This window comes from Fusarium musae, chromosome 6 (genome assembly GCF_019915245.1).
Source record: "Fusarium musae strain F31 chromosome 6, whole genome shotgun sequence".
NCBI classification, from domain to species: Eukaryota; Fungi; Ascomycota; class Sordariomycetes; order Hypocreales; family Nectriaceae; genus Fusarium; species Fusarium musae.
The window spans coordinates 3,809,102-3,826,788 of NC_058392.1; the positions used below are offsets into that span (position 1 = coordinate 3,809,102).

Sequence of the window (17,687 nt, forward strand, 5' to 3'; positions counted from 1 at the left end):
CCGTGGAATCGTGATACATCCTTTCGTTGAGGATAGAGACGACAAAGTCGTGACTCACCTTACATCAGTTGACAAACATGGTGATGCTACATACATACGCTCCCACCCGAATCAGAGTATTTACTGCCCATTCTGCTTTCGAAAGCCTCAAAACCTCGGATAAACACGATATCGAGTTTCATTCTTGCAAAGGAAACTCTGAGGCTTATTCCTCGTCCCTGAACACATCAAAATAACCTTACATCCGAGAACACGCGTAATTCGAGCATGACGTGCGGCCTTCGTCTTGACTTTGCAAACACTTGCTTCTGCCTCATCCCTTCGGAGACCACTGCATCTATGATGAACCTTTTACGGTGTAGAAAGCAGCTCAGCCTATCATTTCAGCTTTCAGAGTAACATGCGCTATACGGCGAACAGAAGGCTCTGTAGCCCATCATGGACTCTGTTGAACTCATGGACTGTGCTTAGTCCCTAAGAACTGTGAAATACCTAGAAGCAAGTTTTGTACATTGGTCAAAAGCCCCAGAGGGCCGACATGAACTTACCTAAGAGCCACGTTGGTTCATGGATGCTAGATACGTACCTGATAAGGAATTGTCTTTCTTGACTAGCTGTGAGCCTCAGAACGATTGACACGTAACTTATCTAAAGTGAGTTCGGCGTAAGTTTACTATATCAATCTTGTCACTGGTGCATCCCTGAGAGTAACTCAGACTTAGAGTTGGACTTTATCTTCGAACCTATCGTAGATCAAGAAGCATCGCATTGACAAAGCGTAACTTACTTTGCGGTTCACATGACCCAAATAATGCTCCAATGGCACTGATAAAACACTGTATCTCTTATTGTACTCCGCGTCCACTGCCAAAGCATGCTTTTCTGAGGCTACCAGAAACTATGAATCACAGAAGCGAGAGTTTAGACTTTCAGCACTTCCAGTATTTACTCAAAGTCTTCGCGCCTTTTTTTAAAATTCCTTCTCAACCACCCTCATCTCTCATCTTCTGAAAACTCTTCCTCTCATTACCTCCCATCCCCGCAAATCAACAAAATGTCTTCCAACTCTATACCAGGAACCAACTCGGTGCTAGGCCTCTGTAGCATCATACAAAACAATGCAGTCAGTAGTAGCGAACTTCTTGAAACTTGCTTTTACAAACGAACCAAATACTACTATCACGCTCACGACCCCAGAGCCGAAGAGTTCTCCCCGTCAGTCCACAGGCTGTTCGCCAGGTGCTACAAAACTCAAACTCCAAACCTGGGTATTCTAGCATGCCTACCTCAAGACCTCCTCGAAGTTATCGTGTTACAGCTAGACATCGATTCGTACCGACGGTTTAGACAAGTTAGTCGGAGGGCGCGCTACGTCTCAACTGCTATCAACATCTACCAGCGTGTTCTGCGCCACGCCCCAGATGCACTTAACGCTTTGAGACGAACAGATCTTTACGGCTTTATCTCGTATTCCGATATTTACATCGCACTGACGACAACGAAATGTGCTTTCTGTGGACAGTTCGGCGATTTCTTATTCCTCCCGACTGCTAAACGCTGCTGCTTCCAGTGTCTTCGCACGTCACCAGAGACAGCTCTCGTCAACGAAGCACGTATCAGCAGGAGGGAACAGTGGAAGGGATTATACGCGGAGCAAGGTGTTGCCCTCACCAACGCCTTGGAGTCGAAGGATATACGTACTTTCAAGACGCACAACTGGGATGACCCTAAGAAAATGTCCAAGACCCGTGGTGTGTTAGCAAAGGACTTACTAGCCGCCTATATCAAAGTCGACAGCACCATGGCGGAACCTGGCCAAGTCCTGTTAAAGCCTGGCTGGTTGCACTACCGCCTCGCAGCAAGCATAATCTTCCCCAGCCTCCATCTTCACATGGGAAAGCTCCAGACGGGTGTGAGTTGTATAGGCTGCCACTTGAATATCTGGAAGCAAAGCGATGCCTCATTGATTTCCTTGTCGAGCGCGAATATCTTGTTCAATCCCTATTTTCACGCTCGCGATCGATCATACACTGAGGATGAAGCTGCTTTGCATTTTTCTCAGTGTCCGGAGGCGCAGAGGCTTTGGCAGAGGGGAGAAAATAGGGAACAGTGTATGTTTGTTCAGCAGGAGGGGGTTTATTATCATAGGGCGAATAAATGGCGGCGGGATGAGGAGAACTTGGCTTGATGGAGAAAGGTCGTGTATTTTACCAAGCAAGATATGATACCCAAGCGTTATGAGCATGCAGAGAATTGAACACTTTACCAGTCAATAATGACATCTTCAACTGCATCATATCTAAAGTTTTCCCTAGCCGTTCACCGTCAAAACAAAGCAATCCAGTCGAAGTCAGCACAGCCTCCTCACGTAGCGGCACAACTGGATCACCCTCGCTCTCGCTTACCCTGAGCCTCACGCACTAGTCTCATTTCGTCAAGCCATTCGAGATAATCCAGCCGCGCGATCGTCGGAGTCTCCCATTGGCTCGGTATCTGGGTTAATCCAGATCTTAGGGCTGAGCACGATGCCGTTATAACCGATGACGAAGTGGCATTTAAGCCGTGCTTACCAGCTATTTAAGATCTTATGGTCGCCGAGTTATTTATCGTATTCAATTCCTCTCATCTCACTCTACTCCATCAGCCAATCCTCACCTAATCTCTACCTGTGGTCTTAAGCTTGTCATCATGTCGTCCTCCAAAGAAGCAGAGCATCTCGCCAACTCCTCCCAACCCTCAGATCCCTCACCAGCCTACCAAGCAGAAGCAGGCCCCTCATCTACAAACGAACCATCATCCGATAAGATACCAACCGCCGAAAACCCCTTCAACTTCCCCTCCGCATCTCCTCTACCCTCTTACTCCGAAGCTTCATCCGCGCAAGAACCCCCCATCGCCATCCCCCAAGAGAACCCCACCCAAACATCACCCTTCCTAAAAGCTTACGCGCCCGCACTTCTCGGTCACGGCATCACAAAAGAAGCATGGGGTTCCTTTCTCGATACTATTTCTGCCTTCATGACGGCCAAGGTTGGAGAGCGCGCTGTTAATCACGCTGGAGATGTCGCAAAGAGCGTTGGCCAACAACCTGTGAATTACGTTAAAAATGTTCAGAACCATGCTAAAAGCGTGGGCAAGAACATCGCTGCAAACACCAAGCGCGGAAACATCCTCGGTGCAGCAGCTGGTGTCGTCGGAGGCGCTATATCAATCCCTCTAGGCGCTGTCTTCGGTGCTGTAGGAACAGTCGTTAGTCTTCCGGGACGAACAATCGCAGCTGCTACGCGAAAGCCAAAAACAGCAGCTGAACGCGCGGTCGCATATGTTGTTGTCGCGAATCACGATTGGTTGAACAAGCGAGGTCTGCACGCGAGTTTGGTCAACACCGAACAATTATCAGAAGTCGTTGGCGTTTCAGTAAAAGCGATTTTGGAAGCTTCAGCAGAAGGCGACAAGAGCGCTGGGCCTTTGGGGCCCTTGAGTGCGCTGAGTGATCATATTGCTCATCTTGAGGTCAATGGGCCTGGGGTTGTTGATATTGGGGCGGAGACGTGGTGGTTGGTTCTGGTGAGGATAGAAGCTACTGCTTAGTGATTTCGTGGCGAAAAAAAGACCATTTTATTTTTATTTTTATTTCTATTCTTAATCATTTTATAGAGACATTTTGTGTTTTTTTGATCATGATGTTTTATCGTGAAATGCCGGTTTAGTCAATATCGTTGAGTCACAATTCATCTACCCCGCATACGTGCAATTATCAGTACACCTCGTGCACCAATTCCCGTCAGCCGATTTCGCTCACAAGACTCAATATCCCAGCCAAACTAACACGAGACTACTTTCACAGCCCATATAATCAACTACTGTCACTACAAACCCTCACTCCTTACTATCTCAAACTATTATCAGATTTAGCGTCGCCATGGCTCCAAGCCCCCAGGCCATCTCAGGCTACTTATCCAGCCTCTTCAGCCTCGCCGGCAAAGTCGCCGTCGTAACGGGCGGTTCGTCAGGCATAGGCCGCGAAATGGCTATTGCTCTCGGTCGCGCAGGCTGTCGCATTGTTCTTGTCGCACGAAGGCCTAAACCTCTGCAAGATACTATTGATCACCTTGCGGATCTTCACGTCACAGCTGAAGCAATCGTGGCTGACCTCTCAGACCAAGCTTCTGTGCGCGATGCGATTCATGCGATAAAGACTAATGCTGGAACACCGGATATTCTTGTCAATGCGGCGGGGGTTAATTATAGACCTCATATGAATGATCTCTCGCAGGGAGCTTGGGATGAGACTATCGCTGTGAATCTCACTGCGCCTTTCACACTGGGTCAAGCATTTGGACCGAAGATGGCTGAGAATGGTTGGGGGCGTATCATCAACATCATCAGCCAGCAGTCTTTCCGAGCCTTTGGAAACAGCGGTGCATATGGCGCTTCCAAAGCAGGTCTTTTGGGTCTAACACGCTCACAAGCAGAGGCATGGTCAAAACATGGCGTTCTGTGCAACGCTATTGCACCAGGTCTTGTAGATACGCCTTTGGCGAGAGCTACGTTTCTTGATCCGGGAAAGTCTGACGCTCATGCGGCGAGGACGATGATTGGGAGGAATGGGCTTCCGAAGGACTTTGCAGGTGTTGCGGTTTGGTTGGCGAGTGATGCTAGTGCTGCTGTGACGGGGCAGACTATCTTTGTTGATGGAGGGTATTCATCAACATGAGTAACGACATCAGAGTTGGGCTCGAGGTACGATACCATGGAGAACGGTGGACTGGCCAGATTGTACGGGCTGCGATAGATATAGAGGCTTTCACTACATACTACACTCAACTCATACATACATTATCTACGCCTCACCCACCAAAGCATGCCTATGCCCTCTGATCTGCCTCTTATGCAAAGCCCTGATCGTAAACGCAATCCCGATCAACCCAACCGCCATCCCAACCATAGTAGGATACCCCTTCGGATAAGCTGGCGCCTCAACCTGCTGCCAAATAATCAACGGCAACCACGCCTGAAACACATACGCCATCTGATTCATCGCCCCCGTAACAAGCGCCCTCTCCTCATTATCATCACTACAAATCTCATGCGCCCACGCAAACGTAAGACCACTGATCCCACCGCCAAAACCACAGAGCATGAAACATACCCACGTAAACGGCGTGGGAACTTTCCAGACTGTTAAGCCGACGTAGGCTATTATCTTTACTAACCCGGAAAATACGATGGCGGGCCAGCGCGCGCCGCGGAAGAGACTGTCTGATGTCCAGGCGTAGATGAGCGTTGTTATGACGCTGATTACCTCGACGATGGTGGGGTAGAGGTTTACGTCGCGGATGGAGTAGCCTTGTGATTTGAGCCAGAGGGGAAATGCGGGCTGTGAGTTGCCGCCGTTGCCGTTGTTGAAGAGGATGTAGAGAAGGACTAGGGTGTAGATATGCCAGCTGGTGAAGATCTTTTTAAACTTTGCTTTCGTGTATGGCGATCGTTGGGCTCGGCCTTCAAGTTCCATACGCTTCTTTGCTAGGGCAATGTCCTCTGGAGTAAAGTACCAAGCTCTGGTTATCTCTGGTAGATCTGGTAGGAAGAAGAAGCCTGATATGGCGATGGGAAGGGACACTACTGTATTGGTGATGAACAGCCACTGCCAACCGTGGTAGCCATGTACACCGTCGAGGTTATGCGAACCAGCCATGAGATAGCCTGATACCATGGATCCAACGTTTCCCATGGCGTGGAACAAGCATGATCGTTTGGCAAGTTCGTCTTTGCGATACCATGAGCCGACGATGTATTGCATGCCAGGGTAGAAGGTACTCTCTGCGAGACCGATGAAGAAGCGAAGGACGTAGAGTTGAGTGGCATTTGTGCATTTTGTGAGGAGGATTGTCAAGACGGACCAAGTTACTTCGCAGGCGGGGATCCATATACTCGGCCGAATTCGCGTCAATAACATGTTACTGAGCAGTTAGTATACCATTGACAGTGAGAGGGGGGAAGAAGGTTACCTTGGGATTTCACCGATGACATATCCGACGGTCCAGCATGTTTGCATATAGTTCAACTCGTTGCCGAACAGGTTCATATCCTCTTTCATACCAGAGACAAAGGCATTGTTGATGTTCACCTTTCCCGTCAGCCGTAGCCCATACCCACCATCAAGGCTCACTAACCTGGTCCAAATATTTGATGAAGTATCCCAACGATGCCAAAGTCATAAGAGCAGCATCGAGCTTGAACAAGAACTTGCGCTCTTCAGGTGATTTGTCAAAGGTATCCCATATATATGACTTCCAGCTCCTTTTGGGGATTTCCTGCAGGACAGCTACAACAGGTGCATCTGAGTCAGAGCCTGGAGTAAACTCTTGCGCACCTTGGACCTTCTCTGTCGAGAGCTGTTTGCGACTGTCTGTCATGTTGATTGCGTAGTCGGGAATGGGTAGGGTTGAAGATGGTGGCTGGTCGGGGAGAAAACCTTCTTTTAAGCTTATTTTCGTAGATGATGCTACAACCCTGATCTCCAGCCGGTTTATCTCCCCAGCACCACAGGTATTTACTGCTTTGAGTAATCTCATCGCGCTGTAACCGACGTAGCATCCTGCGTGGCGAGCGTTATGCATGAACATTATGTGCTATCCCATCCAATGAAAGAGTGCACAATGCACTGCTCATCCTGCCCATCAATTGCGTCAATACACTATACCCCATATCTGGTGATGGTATTTCCGGAAATACTCAGATCTGCAGTGATAAGGCCGAGAGCAGGAGTCATACATCCGCGATTGTAACGTCGGGATAGCTTGGTGATTCGCTAGTCGCGGTGACGTGACCGAGACCTGGTATGTGGTGATCACGCAGGTTCAAATCTTACTAACGGGGAACAGAACAAGAACCGAGATAAAATCGTAAGCTTACTGCTCCCATAAGGATCGCATAATAGTGTTTACACTCTTGTTCAAATCTTATTGTACGAATTCGTGTCATGCAGCAGGAGAATTCGGCAGGACTGTGACTCCGAATATTTAGCCCATCTGGTCAATACATCATTCAACTAATGCTATTTTCGAAAGCAGTAGTACAAGTCTCAGTGCCTTATCAGGAAACTACTCAGAAATTCTGAAGTTGTGGCAGCGTGTATCACTGGGGGCCGGGGAAGTGGTACAGGTTAGGCAGCTTTGTGCTGCTCAAATCATAGTGTCGGATGGCCTTGATCAACGTCAATAGTGTATCTAAAGAGTAGTAAGCTCTTGCTATAAGGTAAGGCGAAGGAGTATATGAGAAACCTCCATAAGTACCATAGTTTCCTCGACGATGGAGGCTAGGTCATCGGGTCTGGGATTTTGGTCACTAGGTTTCTCATGATTGACAAACAAGCAGGACGTGTTCAGATGCACCGAATTCATGGACATCCAGAAGGCATTCTATAATTCTGATTCATGATCTGGATGTTCCTACTACAGGGTATCAAGAATCCGATGGCTTTGCACTTCAGGAAGGGGGAGAAGTACATACAACGCGCCTTTACGCATAGAATCCAGGCCCATGACATATGCGACTCAAAGCATTCTAGTCCCCAACGTAGACGATACCCTCAACGAATATTCCTAGGCAAATACAACGCTTTAACCGCTACATCAAATCGATAAGGCCATCTCGCTCAAGCCTCTGTAAGCCCTCCAGTCAACTTCAGAACATTCCAGTGGAGCAAGTCTCGTGTCGCAATCGCATCCTCAAGGCTATCATGCCCCTTCCCCTGCTGGATGGCTCTCCCCAACCGCTCCTCAGCCAACTTCTTCAACGAAAGCCCAGTCTTTGTCTCACGATTATTCCCCTCAACAATAAGCGTGTCGATAAGCCGAGGATGAATCCATCGCAGACAAGTGAGATCTGAGTTGACACCATGCCCAATGACAATGGTTTCCGAACCCACGAACTTCCAGACCAAGGCCCGGGCGTTTCTCCAGCCAAACACGCACTTTCGCTTGTTCCGGGCTTCGTTCATCATCTTCCATGTTACGCCTGACCACTTGGTGTTCAAGTGCTGCATCGGAACGTCAGGCCAGACGAACTTGTCGATCAGAACTTGGCTGGTGAAGTAGTCGATGAGGGTCAGGCGGATCAGCTCATTGTCACCGGATGCAGCCGTTCCCATTTCACAGTCGATCACGACGGCAATACGTGTGTTCTTTGTCAGAACGGGAGGCGTTGCGGAGTACTGCCAGCGAGTGGAAATCTCCTTTATGGTACGGCTTTCGGGTTGGTGCGCGTCTTCTTGTTTACAGGGACGGCCTGTCGGATGCTGGTCACAGCAGGTCCATTTCTGTTATAATGGTTAGTGAGCCATGCTTCAGTTCCAAGAGGCCAGAGGTACTACTTTGTTGACAAGCTTTCCATCGTGGAATTTACAGCGCATTTCGGGTGCCTGTGTTTCCTCCAACTTCAGTTGCTCCATCCCCAGTGAAGCAACCTCATCCACAATCTTACTTTGCAAGGATCCCGGGGCAGTCGAAAGCGCGGTATCTTTCTTCGGAAGCAACTTTTGTCGACTTCGTCGTTCTTCTTTTACAAGCACTAGCCATGTTAGATATCAGTCGCGGGGCAGGGCCAAGGGATCCGTACAGATATTGCATCTCGCACAACGTCGCTTTTTCTCGAGGTCGACCTCTGACAGGCGAGCTGTCACATAGCCCTTTGATGCCAGACACTCAGCTGAATGAACGAGGCCGGAAAGAGCGTCAAGATAAGACGGCTGATCCAACATTGAGGCGCTTAAAGGCGCGATGGCGGTTTCCATGATGGAAGCGATGAGGCAGAGGATGTGAGAGAGGCTTGAGCCCTGGTATAAAGTTGAAGAACAAAAGGAACGGAAGAATAGAGTGCAGATGAAAGTTTGCGTCGTATAATGTTGTGAGTGTCGAAGGGAAGTGGTGAGAAAAGCAGCTGCGGGGCGAAAAGTTCGGTTTGAGCGTGGAGGATGGTCAGCTGCGTTGTGCCAGGGGTGGGGCACTGATCCAGTGAACAGTGAGGCCAGTGCCACTGGAACATACAGCCATCGAATGTCAGACATCGCAATGCAACGGAGGCCACTGCCGCAAGCGAAACCGAAAACGAAGATCAGAAATACAGGAAATTTAATGGCAAATTAGTGATAGAAACAAAGGCACGAGATTGTGGACAGGCCAACCTGTTCTTGGTATGCGGTAACGGCGGTCAAAAGCCACTCGAGTAAGTCTACATGGTTTAAGAAATGAAGGCTCAGCCCAAGCTACTGCCTGGCTACTGAATTTATCTTGGAAGCCCCTCAAGTGCCAGTCTTTTCATGGATCAATCCTATGCTTCCATCACCTGTCAGATACCCAAAGTGAAACCTCACGGCATGCAGTCGCTCCGCCTAATATGCAAACGAGGTACGAGAAATCTCACTGTCTGGGTTCTTCGTCAAGGCTTTTAGTAAAGTCTCGAATATATAGCTTGCGAACTAATAACATTTACAAATGATATTGAAAGGATCGAAAAGCGAATACTAAAGAAGAACTCGAGCGGTTGTAGAAGACGAATAGTAGCGACGGCCCCCTCAGCTGAGGCAGCGCTAAACCTTTCTCTGCTCAGCTAGCTTGGCTTGCAGACTGTCGAGATCTAAATCATACAGCTGCTGTATATCGACCTTCGAAGGCTGGTCCTCGTCAACCGCCTGCAGCATCTTCGATCTTTCAACCTCAGAGGATCTCATCATATAAGTCACCCGCATCATCTCATGGATCCTATCGATCTTATCCTGCCGCCATGGCTGCCACTTACTAAGCACTGAAGGCAAGGCCTCATCATTCCATTCGTCAGAAAGGAACTTGGCCAGTGAGAAGGCATCTTCCAAGGCCTGATTCACTCCATGACCAGATGAGGCCGGCATGGCATGCGCAGCGTCGCCTATCATGATAACGTTACCAGACGTTGACGACCAGCTGGGCAGCTTAGGTATGGCGTAGAATGGCCAGCATAAGATGCTTTCCGGGCGTTTGCATAATTCATCGATCGCATGTTTCGCTGTATCATGCCATTGGCCTAGTGCTTCCGCAATAAAGCGGCTAGCGATGCTAGGTCGGGGGCAAGAGTCTCCCAACCTTTTCGATCGGCTTCTGGGTACGTAAATTGCGTTCCAACTATGGGATCTGATCCATCTGGCACTTCAGGAACTATGAAAAGACCACACAGCTTTCCCAAAATGGTACAACCAGCTGGAAAGTCCTGATCGGGCCATTGAACTGACTCCGTGGGAATGTGTCCATAAACACAAAACAGGTTGGTGTAAACAGGAACAAGATCCGTGATATGGCGTCTCAAAGTTGAATGAATACCATTAGTTCCGATCACCATCGCAGCACGTTCTGTCCTGTCTCCAATTTGAAAAACAACCCCCTCAGTCGTATCGCTGATGATCATCTCGAACTTCTGACCATACAAAATGGGTACTTTTCTCTCAGCCAAGCTCGCTTTCATTTCTTAGAGAAGGGCGAGTCGGTAGAGACGGTAGCAAGGGTAAGCGTCCGAAGCAGTTCTCATCTTCCTCACAGTATGGTCGTCCCCGTCTTTAGTAGTGGTATATTCGCAATATAGCTCTTGTCCTCCACGCGGCTCAAGATTCCTAGATCATCGAGAACTCGGCACCCGCTAGGTGTGAGGGTCACGCGGCTTGAAAGGATATCGGAGTTTTCGCCCCTGGCCTCGAAGATTCGGCATGGAATATGTTGGCGATGCAAGGCTAGGGCGAGCACGGTGCCCTGTTTGTTTGTCAGACTCAATGCGCATCATTCATGTCAAGTCTGAACTTACTCCTAGGCCGGCACCTATGATGGCGACGCCATTTGTCTTCATTTGGGTGGGCATAGTGAATCTTGAGTTAATATCTGGAGAGGGAAAGTGTTAAGGTGCTAATGAACTTAGCTTCTTAAGTTTGTTGCAACGTTTTATAGATAGCCGGTATTGGTAGTTTTGGACTACACGCAGTGAAGGGCATTTCGGAGTCTTTGAACAAGTCCGATCGCTTGATTAGTGCAGTCTAGCCTGGGAGATAGTCTAGGCTGGGATTGCTAAAGTTTCAATTCAAATAAGCAATTTGGAGACAATAGACAATTGACAAAGCGGAGGTTAGCGGGACTGGACAAACTCCGAAACTGCCGGCGCACGGGATCGGCGTTTAAAAGTATTTACCTTGCACCGTCCGTCACTAAAGATGTAGAATTGAAATACACGGCATGAAGTTGGTTGTATCATAGAACATACCCGCGGGTTCATTTGTGTTCCGCGGAACGGTCTACTGTTGAGTGGAGATGCTAGATACAATGGATCGTTCCTGTTCATAATATGCCCGGTCTAATGCTTCATGCGCTCACTACGTCCCTTCAAAACCTCAGCCAAAGCGATACCATCCTTAGTAGCCTCGTCCAAATCCTCCCTTGGCAAACCAAGCAATTCGTTCTGCGCTTTGGCTGACAGATCACTCGGATCCTCTGGGAAGAACGCCCTTGCATAGAGCAACTTGCTGAAACCACTCATATCCCCTCGCTTGACCTGCACCATTCCCTCTTCATACCTCTTCTTGCTTGACTCGTGAGTGACAATCCAGTCAGCGTCGGAAGTACCAGTGACACGCTTGACGCTCTCAAAGAGATCTCGCTGACTAACGATAAAGCTGTTTAAGTAAACAGCCCTGTTGAATAAGCTTGAAACGGTAAGATTCTCGTCATTCTCATCTTCAGGAAGTTCCTTCAAGCTCAAAATCTTGGCAACAGCTCTTCCAACCTGCGCAAGCGTAGAAGTCGAGTTCTTCACATTCCCATCATCATAAAGAGTAAGAGTCTTCTTGTCAAAGTCGAACCCAAAACGACTCTCACCGCCAGCAAGACTATAGTCGAACCAGAAGCCGCAACAGACAGTGATCCACTTCATACCAAGTCTCTCAATCTCGTCTCTATTTACCTTGGCTATCGGTCCAAGAAGAGTATCTTCTCCGAGCTTGACCTGTTCGATATCACCCGCGTAGCCATTCGGCATGATGTAAGGTACGCCAGCTTTGGCAGCAGCTTGGACGATTTTGCTATGTGTGTCCTTAGGAGCGTTTGGAGCCATGGTTATGATGAGAAATTGCTGGTTGTTCAGGGCTGCGATGAGTGTTGACTCGTCGTTATAGTCGACCGGTGCGACAATAATTCCGTTAGGAAGGTTGCTAGTGCTTCCCAGGCGCGTCAGAGCGGTGATGATATGTTTGCCGGTTTGGAGAAGGGCGTTGGTGATGTGAGAACCGACTGTACCGCCGGCCTGACCTGCATGTTAGTGCCGTTCGGTGGAACAAAGGCTGGGTATACTTACGCCGACGATTGCGACTCTCTCGATGGAGTTGGTAAAGCCCGCTGGCTTGCTTTTAGCGTAGTTGGCCATTTTTGTCGTAGGCAAATGTGAAGGAGCGGAGAGTAGTTGTGATTGTGGCTGTAGGTGATGATAGTTGTGCTCGATGAGATTCTATTGCGGGAAACTTTGTTGGCTTTTATAACTGTAATCAAACTTTGTTTGTTTGGCCGGGATGTTCAGCAGTCTCAAAATCTCGGTATTTTCGTATTCATGGCTTACAAACTGAGTCTCTCAGGCCGTCGCATTCTCGGGTTATTTCTGTGACCGTATCCACATCTGCCCGGTCTATCGGGTGTAGCACGGGAATAATGCTTCTTATTCATAAATTCCAACAAGCCGAGACGAAATCGCCGAGAAGGGCCACGACAATCATTCCCTTACCGGCATTGGAGAGCCTTACGTGTAATCACTAGCCTATTCCAACCGGGCTTTTCTTATCTGTGGATAGTTGGCTACCGGCGGTAGGATGACTCAGTCGTACGAAGAAGCGTCGAACAAAAGCGCAGGAATGCAGGGTTTTGGTATTTTATTGCTGGTCACCATTTAGTCTTTCACTGACATCGCGCATATTTATACTTTAGCTTTATACAAACCAATTATTTACATTCGGGATATTACGTATGCATTGAGTCTAAGCTGGCGTTTTTACATCTGTGCACTCAAAGTAAGTCCTTGTACCAGGAGTCGAGGTACAGGTCATCAAGTTATATACTGCCCAAGCGACAACATATAAACAGCAACACTGTTCACTTATGCATCCATTGATATTTGGAAAGGAACGTAGAGCGAATAATGCTTTCTCGTTGACTATAGAAGAGCTAGGTTCTCTCTGCCGGAATAAGCTCTCAGCCACAAGTCTCAAATGCAAATAACACTTCTATCCCACAACTTAGACACCGATACCACGATGACTATAGTAGAGCAATAAAGAACGAAAGGAATCCTACCACAAACGCAAGGAGAACAAAAGTAAACATGTTCCCGTACCAAGAAGAGGGATTGGCTTTCAACTTGCCACGTGAAGCTGGAGCCTTAGTGTTCCCTGAATCGATTCCAACATCCGGGTCTATAAATCTTGCGGCACCAAAGCTTTCAGGCTTATACTTTTTCCATCGCCCATCTTCCGATTTCTGGCTCAATGGCATACAGACCCTTTTCGGCGCCGAAACAATGTTGAATTGGGAGCGACTGCCGCAAATAGAAAGAATGATGAAGTAAGTTGGCCGAGGTGTGGAAATCGCAGTCACCTTTGTGACAATAAAACATCTGTCTGGCAATGTTCCCGGAAACTGCCATTGTCGGAGTTGCGAGCCCAGAGGCATCTGTGGCGCTATGCTGTTTTGTATGTCCCACATGATAGAGAACCAAAATCTTGAAAAACACCCGAAGTAGGCTGTTGTGTACAGCCAACATGGACTGTTAATCTCAGTGCCCCGTCCATTCCCATAAAGGAGTGGGATCAGCGGATCTAAGAAGTCATAGACTGGCAGGTAAGGGCTCAAATCTCCATCAAACAGGCGTACAAGGACGTCCAGATATCTTTCACAAAGGCAATCCTTAACTGGGGGCCTCCATTTCCCATCAGGGGGTATCCGAGATACAATACCTAGATGTCCACTCATCATGGCGAACAAAGCAATCCGAGAGAGAGCTCTCTGTTCTTGTGGGTCCCATCTCATCTCACAGTCCAGAAGATGACGGACATGATGCAATCTACCAAGGAAAGAAGCTGCAGTTAAGGTAAACCCAGAGCCGAAATTAACGCTGACAGATGGGTCTGGCCCAGCGCGGAGTAAAGTATCGACCAAGCTTAGCTGACGGTGTGCCGTTCCTTGGATGCATTGAAGCGCGAACTTAGATGCATTGAGGCCGAGACCATGGAGTTCATACTCATACTTAGGATATGACAACAAGGCCCACCTCAGGGTATCTCTCCCGCAGTCTACCCAGTTGATATAAGGGTTAGATCCAAAGAGAAAAAGGAAGTCAGTGTGCCGAAAGGATCTCTGCAGGAGTAAGGCAATTGCCCCCCTATGATCTTGACAAGACATGTCAATCGATATACCTGGAATCTCCAGTAAATATTGAACAAACGAGATATTTCCCTCCCTCAATGCCCATACTAATGGCAAGACCCCTTCCCACGGCTCTTCGACATTGGCACCAAGATTCACGAACAGCGGAACGAGGTTGAATGTCTGGTTCTGAGCTGCCTGTCTGAGAAAGTGATTTGGGTTATACACCTTTGTATTGGCGTCGAGAAGAAGCTTGACGGTTTCCTCATCCGCGAACTGGATAGCGAGCTCCATAGCAGTGCCACCTCCACTCCTTACGTTGACATCTGCCCCTCCATCAAGCAGTCTCTGTATGATGTATCTTCGATTTTGCTTTGTGTAAAGCAATAACGCAGCTTTTAAGGGTGTATCAAACCGTAGTGTGTGAAGATGCTTGTTGAAAGGAACATAGTTCACATCTGCCTCGGCTTCAATCAGAGCCTCAAAAGCTTCTTCATTGTTTTCCTCTATTGCTGCTGCCAGAGGTCCTGGGGAGCCGGTGTTAAGCTTTGCTTTTGCGAGCAAGATAAATCTCCAAATAGATTCATGCCCATTTTGGATGGCTAGTGTAAGAGGAGACGGTGTAGACTTAGGATAAATGTCAAGTTCACCACCAGCCTTCTCCCAGAGATCTCTCAGAATATGAAAGAGCCCGTAGGTGGACATCAGCTGCAAAGGTGTGAATCTTGGAGAAAGATGACTAAATCGTACAAACGCTTTTCGCTCATGAGATGCCAAGGTCTCCCTTGCATTCAAGAGACACTTCCAAGATTTAAAAGACGAGCTACCTTCGGAAATCGGTTCGAAGAAGTCGCGTAAAAGATTTGAGAGTTCAGAGTGTATGAACGCAGGTAAATCCAATTCATGGGTATGCCAGAATGCGTACAGAATTATATAGTGACAGTGAACTATGTGTTCAACACGACTAACATCTGGATGAGATGGTTTACGTGCCACGATGCACCAAAGTTCTCTAGTTGACCCTGGATATCGCGGCTCTCGAAGTGAAGTTATTGAATATCTTTGCAGAAACTTGATGGAAGAGATGGCAACGTGGTGATGAGATTCAAGCATGCTGTAATGATGCCTCTCGATATACTCTCGTGCCGACAAGTGCGAGAATCGCCAGACGTGCGACTGCCGGTCGTAGACGAGGAGGTTTCCACAGATGCTTTGGATGGTCTCCGGCATGAAGACTGTATCAGCTTCCATAGTACCAGATTCGCGTTCTATATGCATCATAAAAGACAACTCTTCAGTCTTTAGAGGCACGAATGCACATAGAACCCATTGGAAGGCTCGCGTAGCCAGCTTCTCTTCAAACGGTGACATTTCATGGATCTGATTCCAGACCACATCGTACGCGCCCTTCAGTCCGATCGGTGAGGTTTCGAGTAGCTCCCTGATACTCCTTTCGCTCCATAGCTTAAGTCGTCGGATCTGATCAACCTGCAGTGCTGCCCATTGGAACATTCCTTGGCTTTTCTTGTGAAACACCGATTGGACTTCTTCCTGGAACTTGGGACCTATGTCGGCCCAACGAGTGTCTTGAAACAGCTTATCCTGCACGTAAGATGAGATATCTTCTTCATTGTCCGTTGCTTCTACCGTCATGACAGGTCTTCCCTTGAAGTGGCGTAGAATGTCCTCGTCATGCCTGCTGGAGATGAAGACACGCAGCTTGGAGCTCCTGATGGTCAAATTCGAGAGAATTCCCATAAGCTCCTCTCGGGTGTTTCTATCACACTCATCCAGGGCGTCGAGGATAATAGTTGTCTTGGGATAATCATCGGCAAGCCTCCCGATAAGACTTTCGCAAGTCGCCACGTCGAATGTTGTACCGTTAAGTTCAAGTCTGCTTGGCAGGCCTTGGAGAGCGATGTGGATTGTGCCACTTTCAACTTCCTTGATGGGCGTGGATAGTTGACGAAGAATGCTGCGGAGGATATCCTGAGGATTCCGCCGATTCTCCTCGTCTCTCTTGCAGTAGAAAAAGGCGACTGCATCCCCAGTTTTAGCCCTCTCAATTGAATAGTCGACTACTCGTGAGATGAGAAATGTTTTACCGGCTCCAGCTGTGACTTGTTAGAACTGAAAGGTGAGAATGCAGAACAAACGCTACACTTACGATTCCCGTAAAGAATGGTAACTGATGAATCACTCTCCTCCCATCGAATGAACGTCTCCCTCTTCAGAATCCACTCGCAGGTACCCGCAGTTCGCTTTCTGCTAACTTCGTCATGATGGGCACGAAACAAGATCGAAGAGATCGCTCTAAGTGTCTCGCGTCGTTCTTCTTCATCAATCCGTACTAGTAGTTCTTGGACTCGGTCCCCTATCTCGGTGAGAGTTGGCTGTATCTTCTGCAACAGATCGCGAGATTTCCTCGACAAGGTGTGATTGAGGATTTTGTGGCAATTCTCTCCGCAAGCTATGACCTTTTTGTGCTGTACTTCCAAGTCCCTGTGGATGCTCACTACCTCGGATGAATTAAATATCGCTGTAGCTTTGCGTTTGACCTTATGCTTGCTTGAAATTGTGTAACAATACTGAAGAGCGCTAAATAGCGACGAGTAAAACTTGATTAGTTCCTCTTCCAAGTGACCGAGGCATTGTTGACTTAGTTTGATGTCGTCCTGGGCTTCTCCGATATCCATAGACTCTTTTGTGTAGACCATCTCTAAAACCCGACCAGAGAAGACGAAGTGCGGGGTCGAGGCGAGGAGTTCAAGAATGCTCTCTGCCTGCTCTTTTTCGGCCAGGACAGCCTGAATGAAGTTAGGTCATTAACTAAACCATTGAAACTGGGGCATATTATACCTGTAGGGCGAAACGGAAAGCAGCCCATGGAAGCGCAGCATGAACGGGGTCGAAGGACGAGACGACATCACCAATCCCTTTGACCTTATCCAACCAGTGAATGATCTTATCAAAATACTTTCTGAACTTATGATTGGACTTTTCAAAGTCTTTCTGCTTTTTGGTTGTTTGTTCAATGAGCGCATCGATCTGTTCGGTCGCTGTCGCGTTGGGCTGTATACCTTTTTCGAGGGAGGCTAACCATTCTTTGACATCCACGGGAAGATTCTCACGCGCCTTCGTCCATAGGCATGACGTGTTAGCCATGATAGACGAAACGGCACAGGATCGCCGTGACCAATGTTGATAGTACTGCAGAGCGAAAGGTGTACGTAGCAAAGTGAACAAAAAGACTGAAGTTTGGCATCA

At 48.1% G+C, this 17,687-nt stretch overlaps 7 protein-coding genes across 7 annotated transcripts; 3 read left to right on the forward strand and 4 right to left on the reverse strand.

The window, feature by feature from the left end:
• Nucleotides 1-1,054: 1,054 nt before the first annotated feature.
• Nucleotides 1,055-2,157, forward strand: J7337_009018 (uncharacterized protein; the record flags this gene model as incomplete). Its single annotated transcript, XM_044826620.1, has 2 exons — nt 1,055-1,912; nt 2,149-2,157. 2 exons carry the CDS (start codon nt 1,055-1,057, stop codon nt 2,155-2,157), a joined length of 867 nt encoding a protein of 288 aa, XP_044679537.1.
• Nucleotides 2,158-2,688: 531 nt separating this feature from the next.
• Nucleotides 2,689-3,591, forward strand: J7337_009019 (uncharacterized protein; the record flags this gene model as incomplete). Its single annotated transcript, XM_044826621.1, has 1 exon — nt 2,689-3,591. One exon carries the CDS (start codon nt 2,689-2,691, stop codon nt 3,589-3,591), a length of 903 nt encoding a protein of 300 aa, XP_044679538.1.
• A 331-nt stretch (nt 3,592-3,922) lies between these two features.
• On the forward strand, nt 3,923-4,717 carry J7337_009020 (uncharacterized protein; the record flags this gene model as incomplete). The annotated part of the gene is made up of 1 exon (XM_044826622.1): nt 3,923-4,717. One exon carries the CDS (start codon nt 3,923-3,925, stop codon nt 4,715-4,717), a length of 795 nt encoding a protein of 264 aa, XP_044679539.1.
• A 126-nt stretch (nt 4,718-4,843) lies between these two features.
• J7337_009021 (uncharacterized protein) lies at nt 4,844-6,419 on the reverse strand (the record flags this gene model as incomplete). The annotated part of the gene is made up of 3 exons (XM_044826623.1): nt 4,844-5,963; nt 6,012-6,130; nt 6,177-6,419. The coding sequence occupies 3 exons, from the start codon at nt 6,417-6,419 to the stop codon at nt 4,844-4,846; spliced, it is 1,482 nt and encodes a 493-aa protein (XP_044679540.1).
• Nucleotides 6,420-7,660: 1,241 nt separating this feature from the next.
• On the reverse strand, nt 7,661-8,764 carry J7337_009022 (uncharacterized protein; the record flags this gene model as incomplete). Its single annotated transcript, XM_044826624.1, has 3 exons — nt 7,661-8,323; nt 8,378-8,574; nt 8,623-8,764. The coding sequence occupies 3 exons, from the start codon at nt 8,762-8,764 to the stop codon at nt 7,661-7,663; spliced, it is 1,002 nt and encodes a 333-aa protein (XP_044679541.1).
• A 2,606-nt stretch (nt 8,765-11,370) lies between these two features.
• On the reverse strand, nt 11,371-12,435 carry J7337_009023 (uncharacterized protein; the record flags this gene model as incomplete). The annotated part of the gene is made up of 2 exons (XM_044826625.1): nt 11,371-12,315; nt 12,367-12,435. 2 exons carry the CDS (start codon nt 12,433-12,435, stop codon nt 11,371-11,373), a joined length of 1,014 nt encoding a protein of 337 aa, XP_044679542.1.
• A 1,956-nt stretch (nt 12,436-14,391) lies between these two features.
• J7337_009024 (uncharacterized protein) lies at nt 14,392-17,585 on the reverse strand (the record flags this gene model as incomplete). The annotated part of the gene is made up of 5 exons (XM_044826626.1): nt 14,392-14,436; nt 14,529-15,128; nt 15,390-16,534; nt 16,588-17,227; nt 17,280-17,585. The coding sequence occupies 5 exons, from the start codon at nt 17,583-17,585 to the stop codon at nt 14,392-14,394; spliced, it is 2,736 nt and encodes a 911-aa protein (XP_044679543.1).
• Between the last annotated feature and the right edge of the window lie 102 nt (nt 17,586-17,687).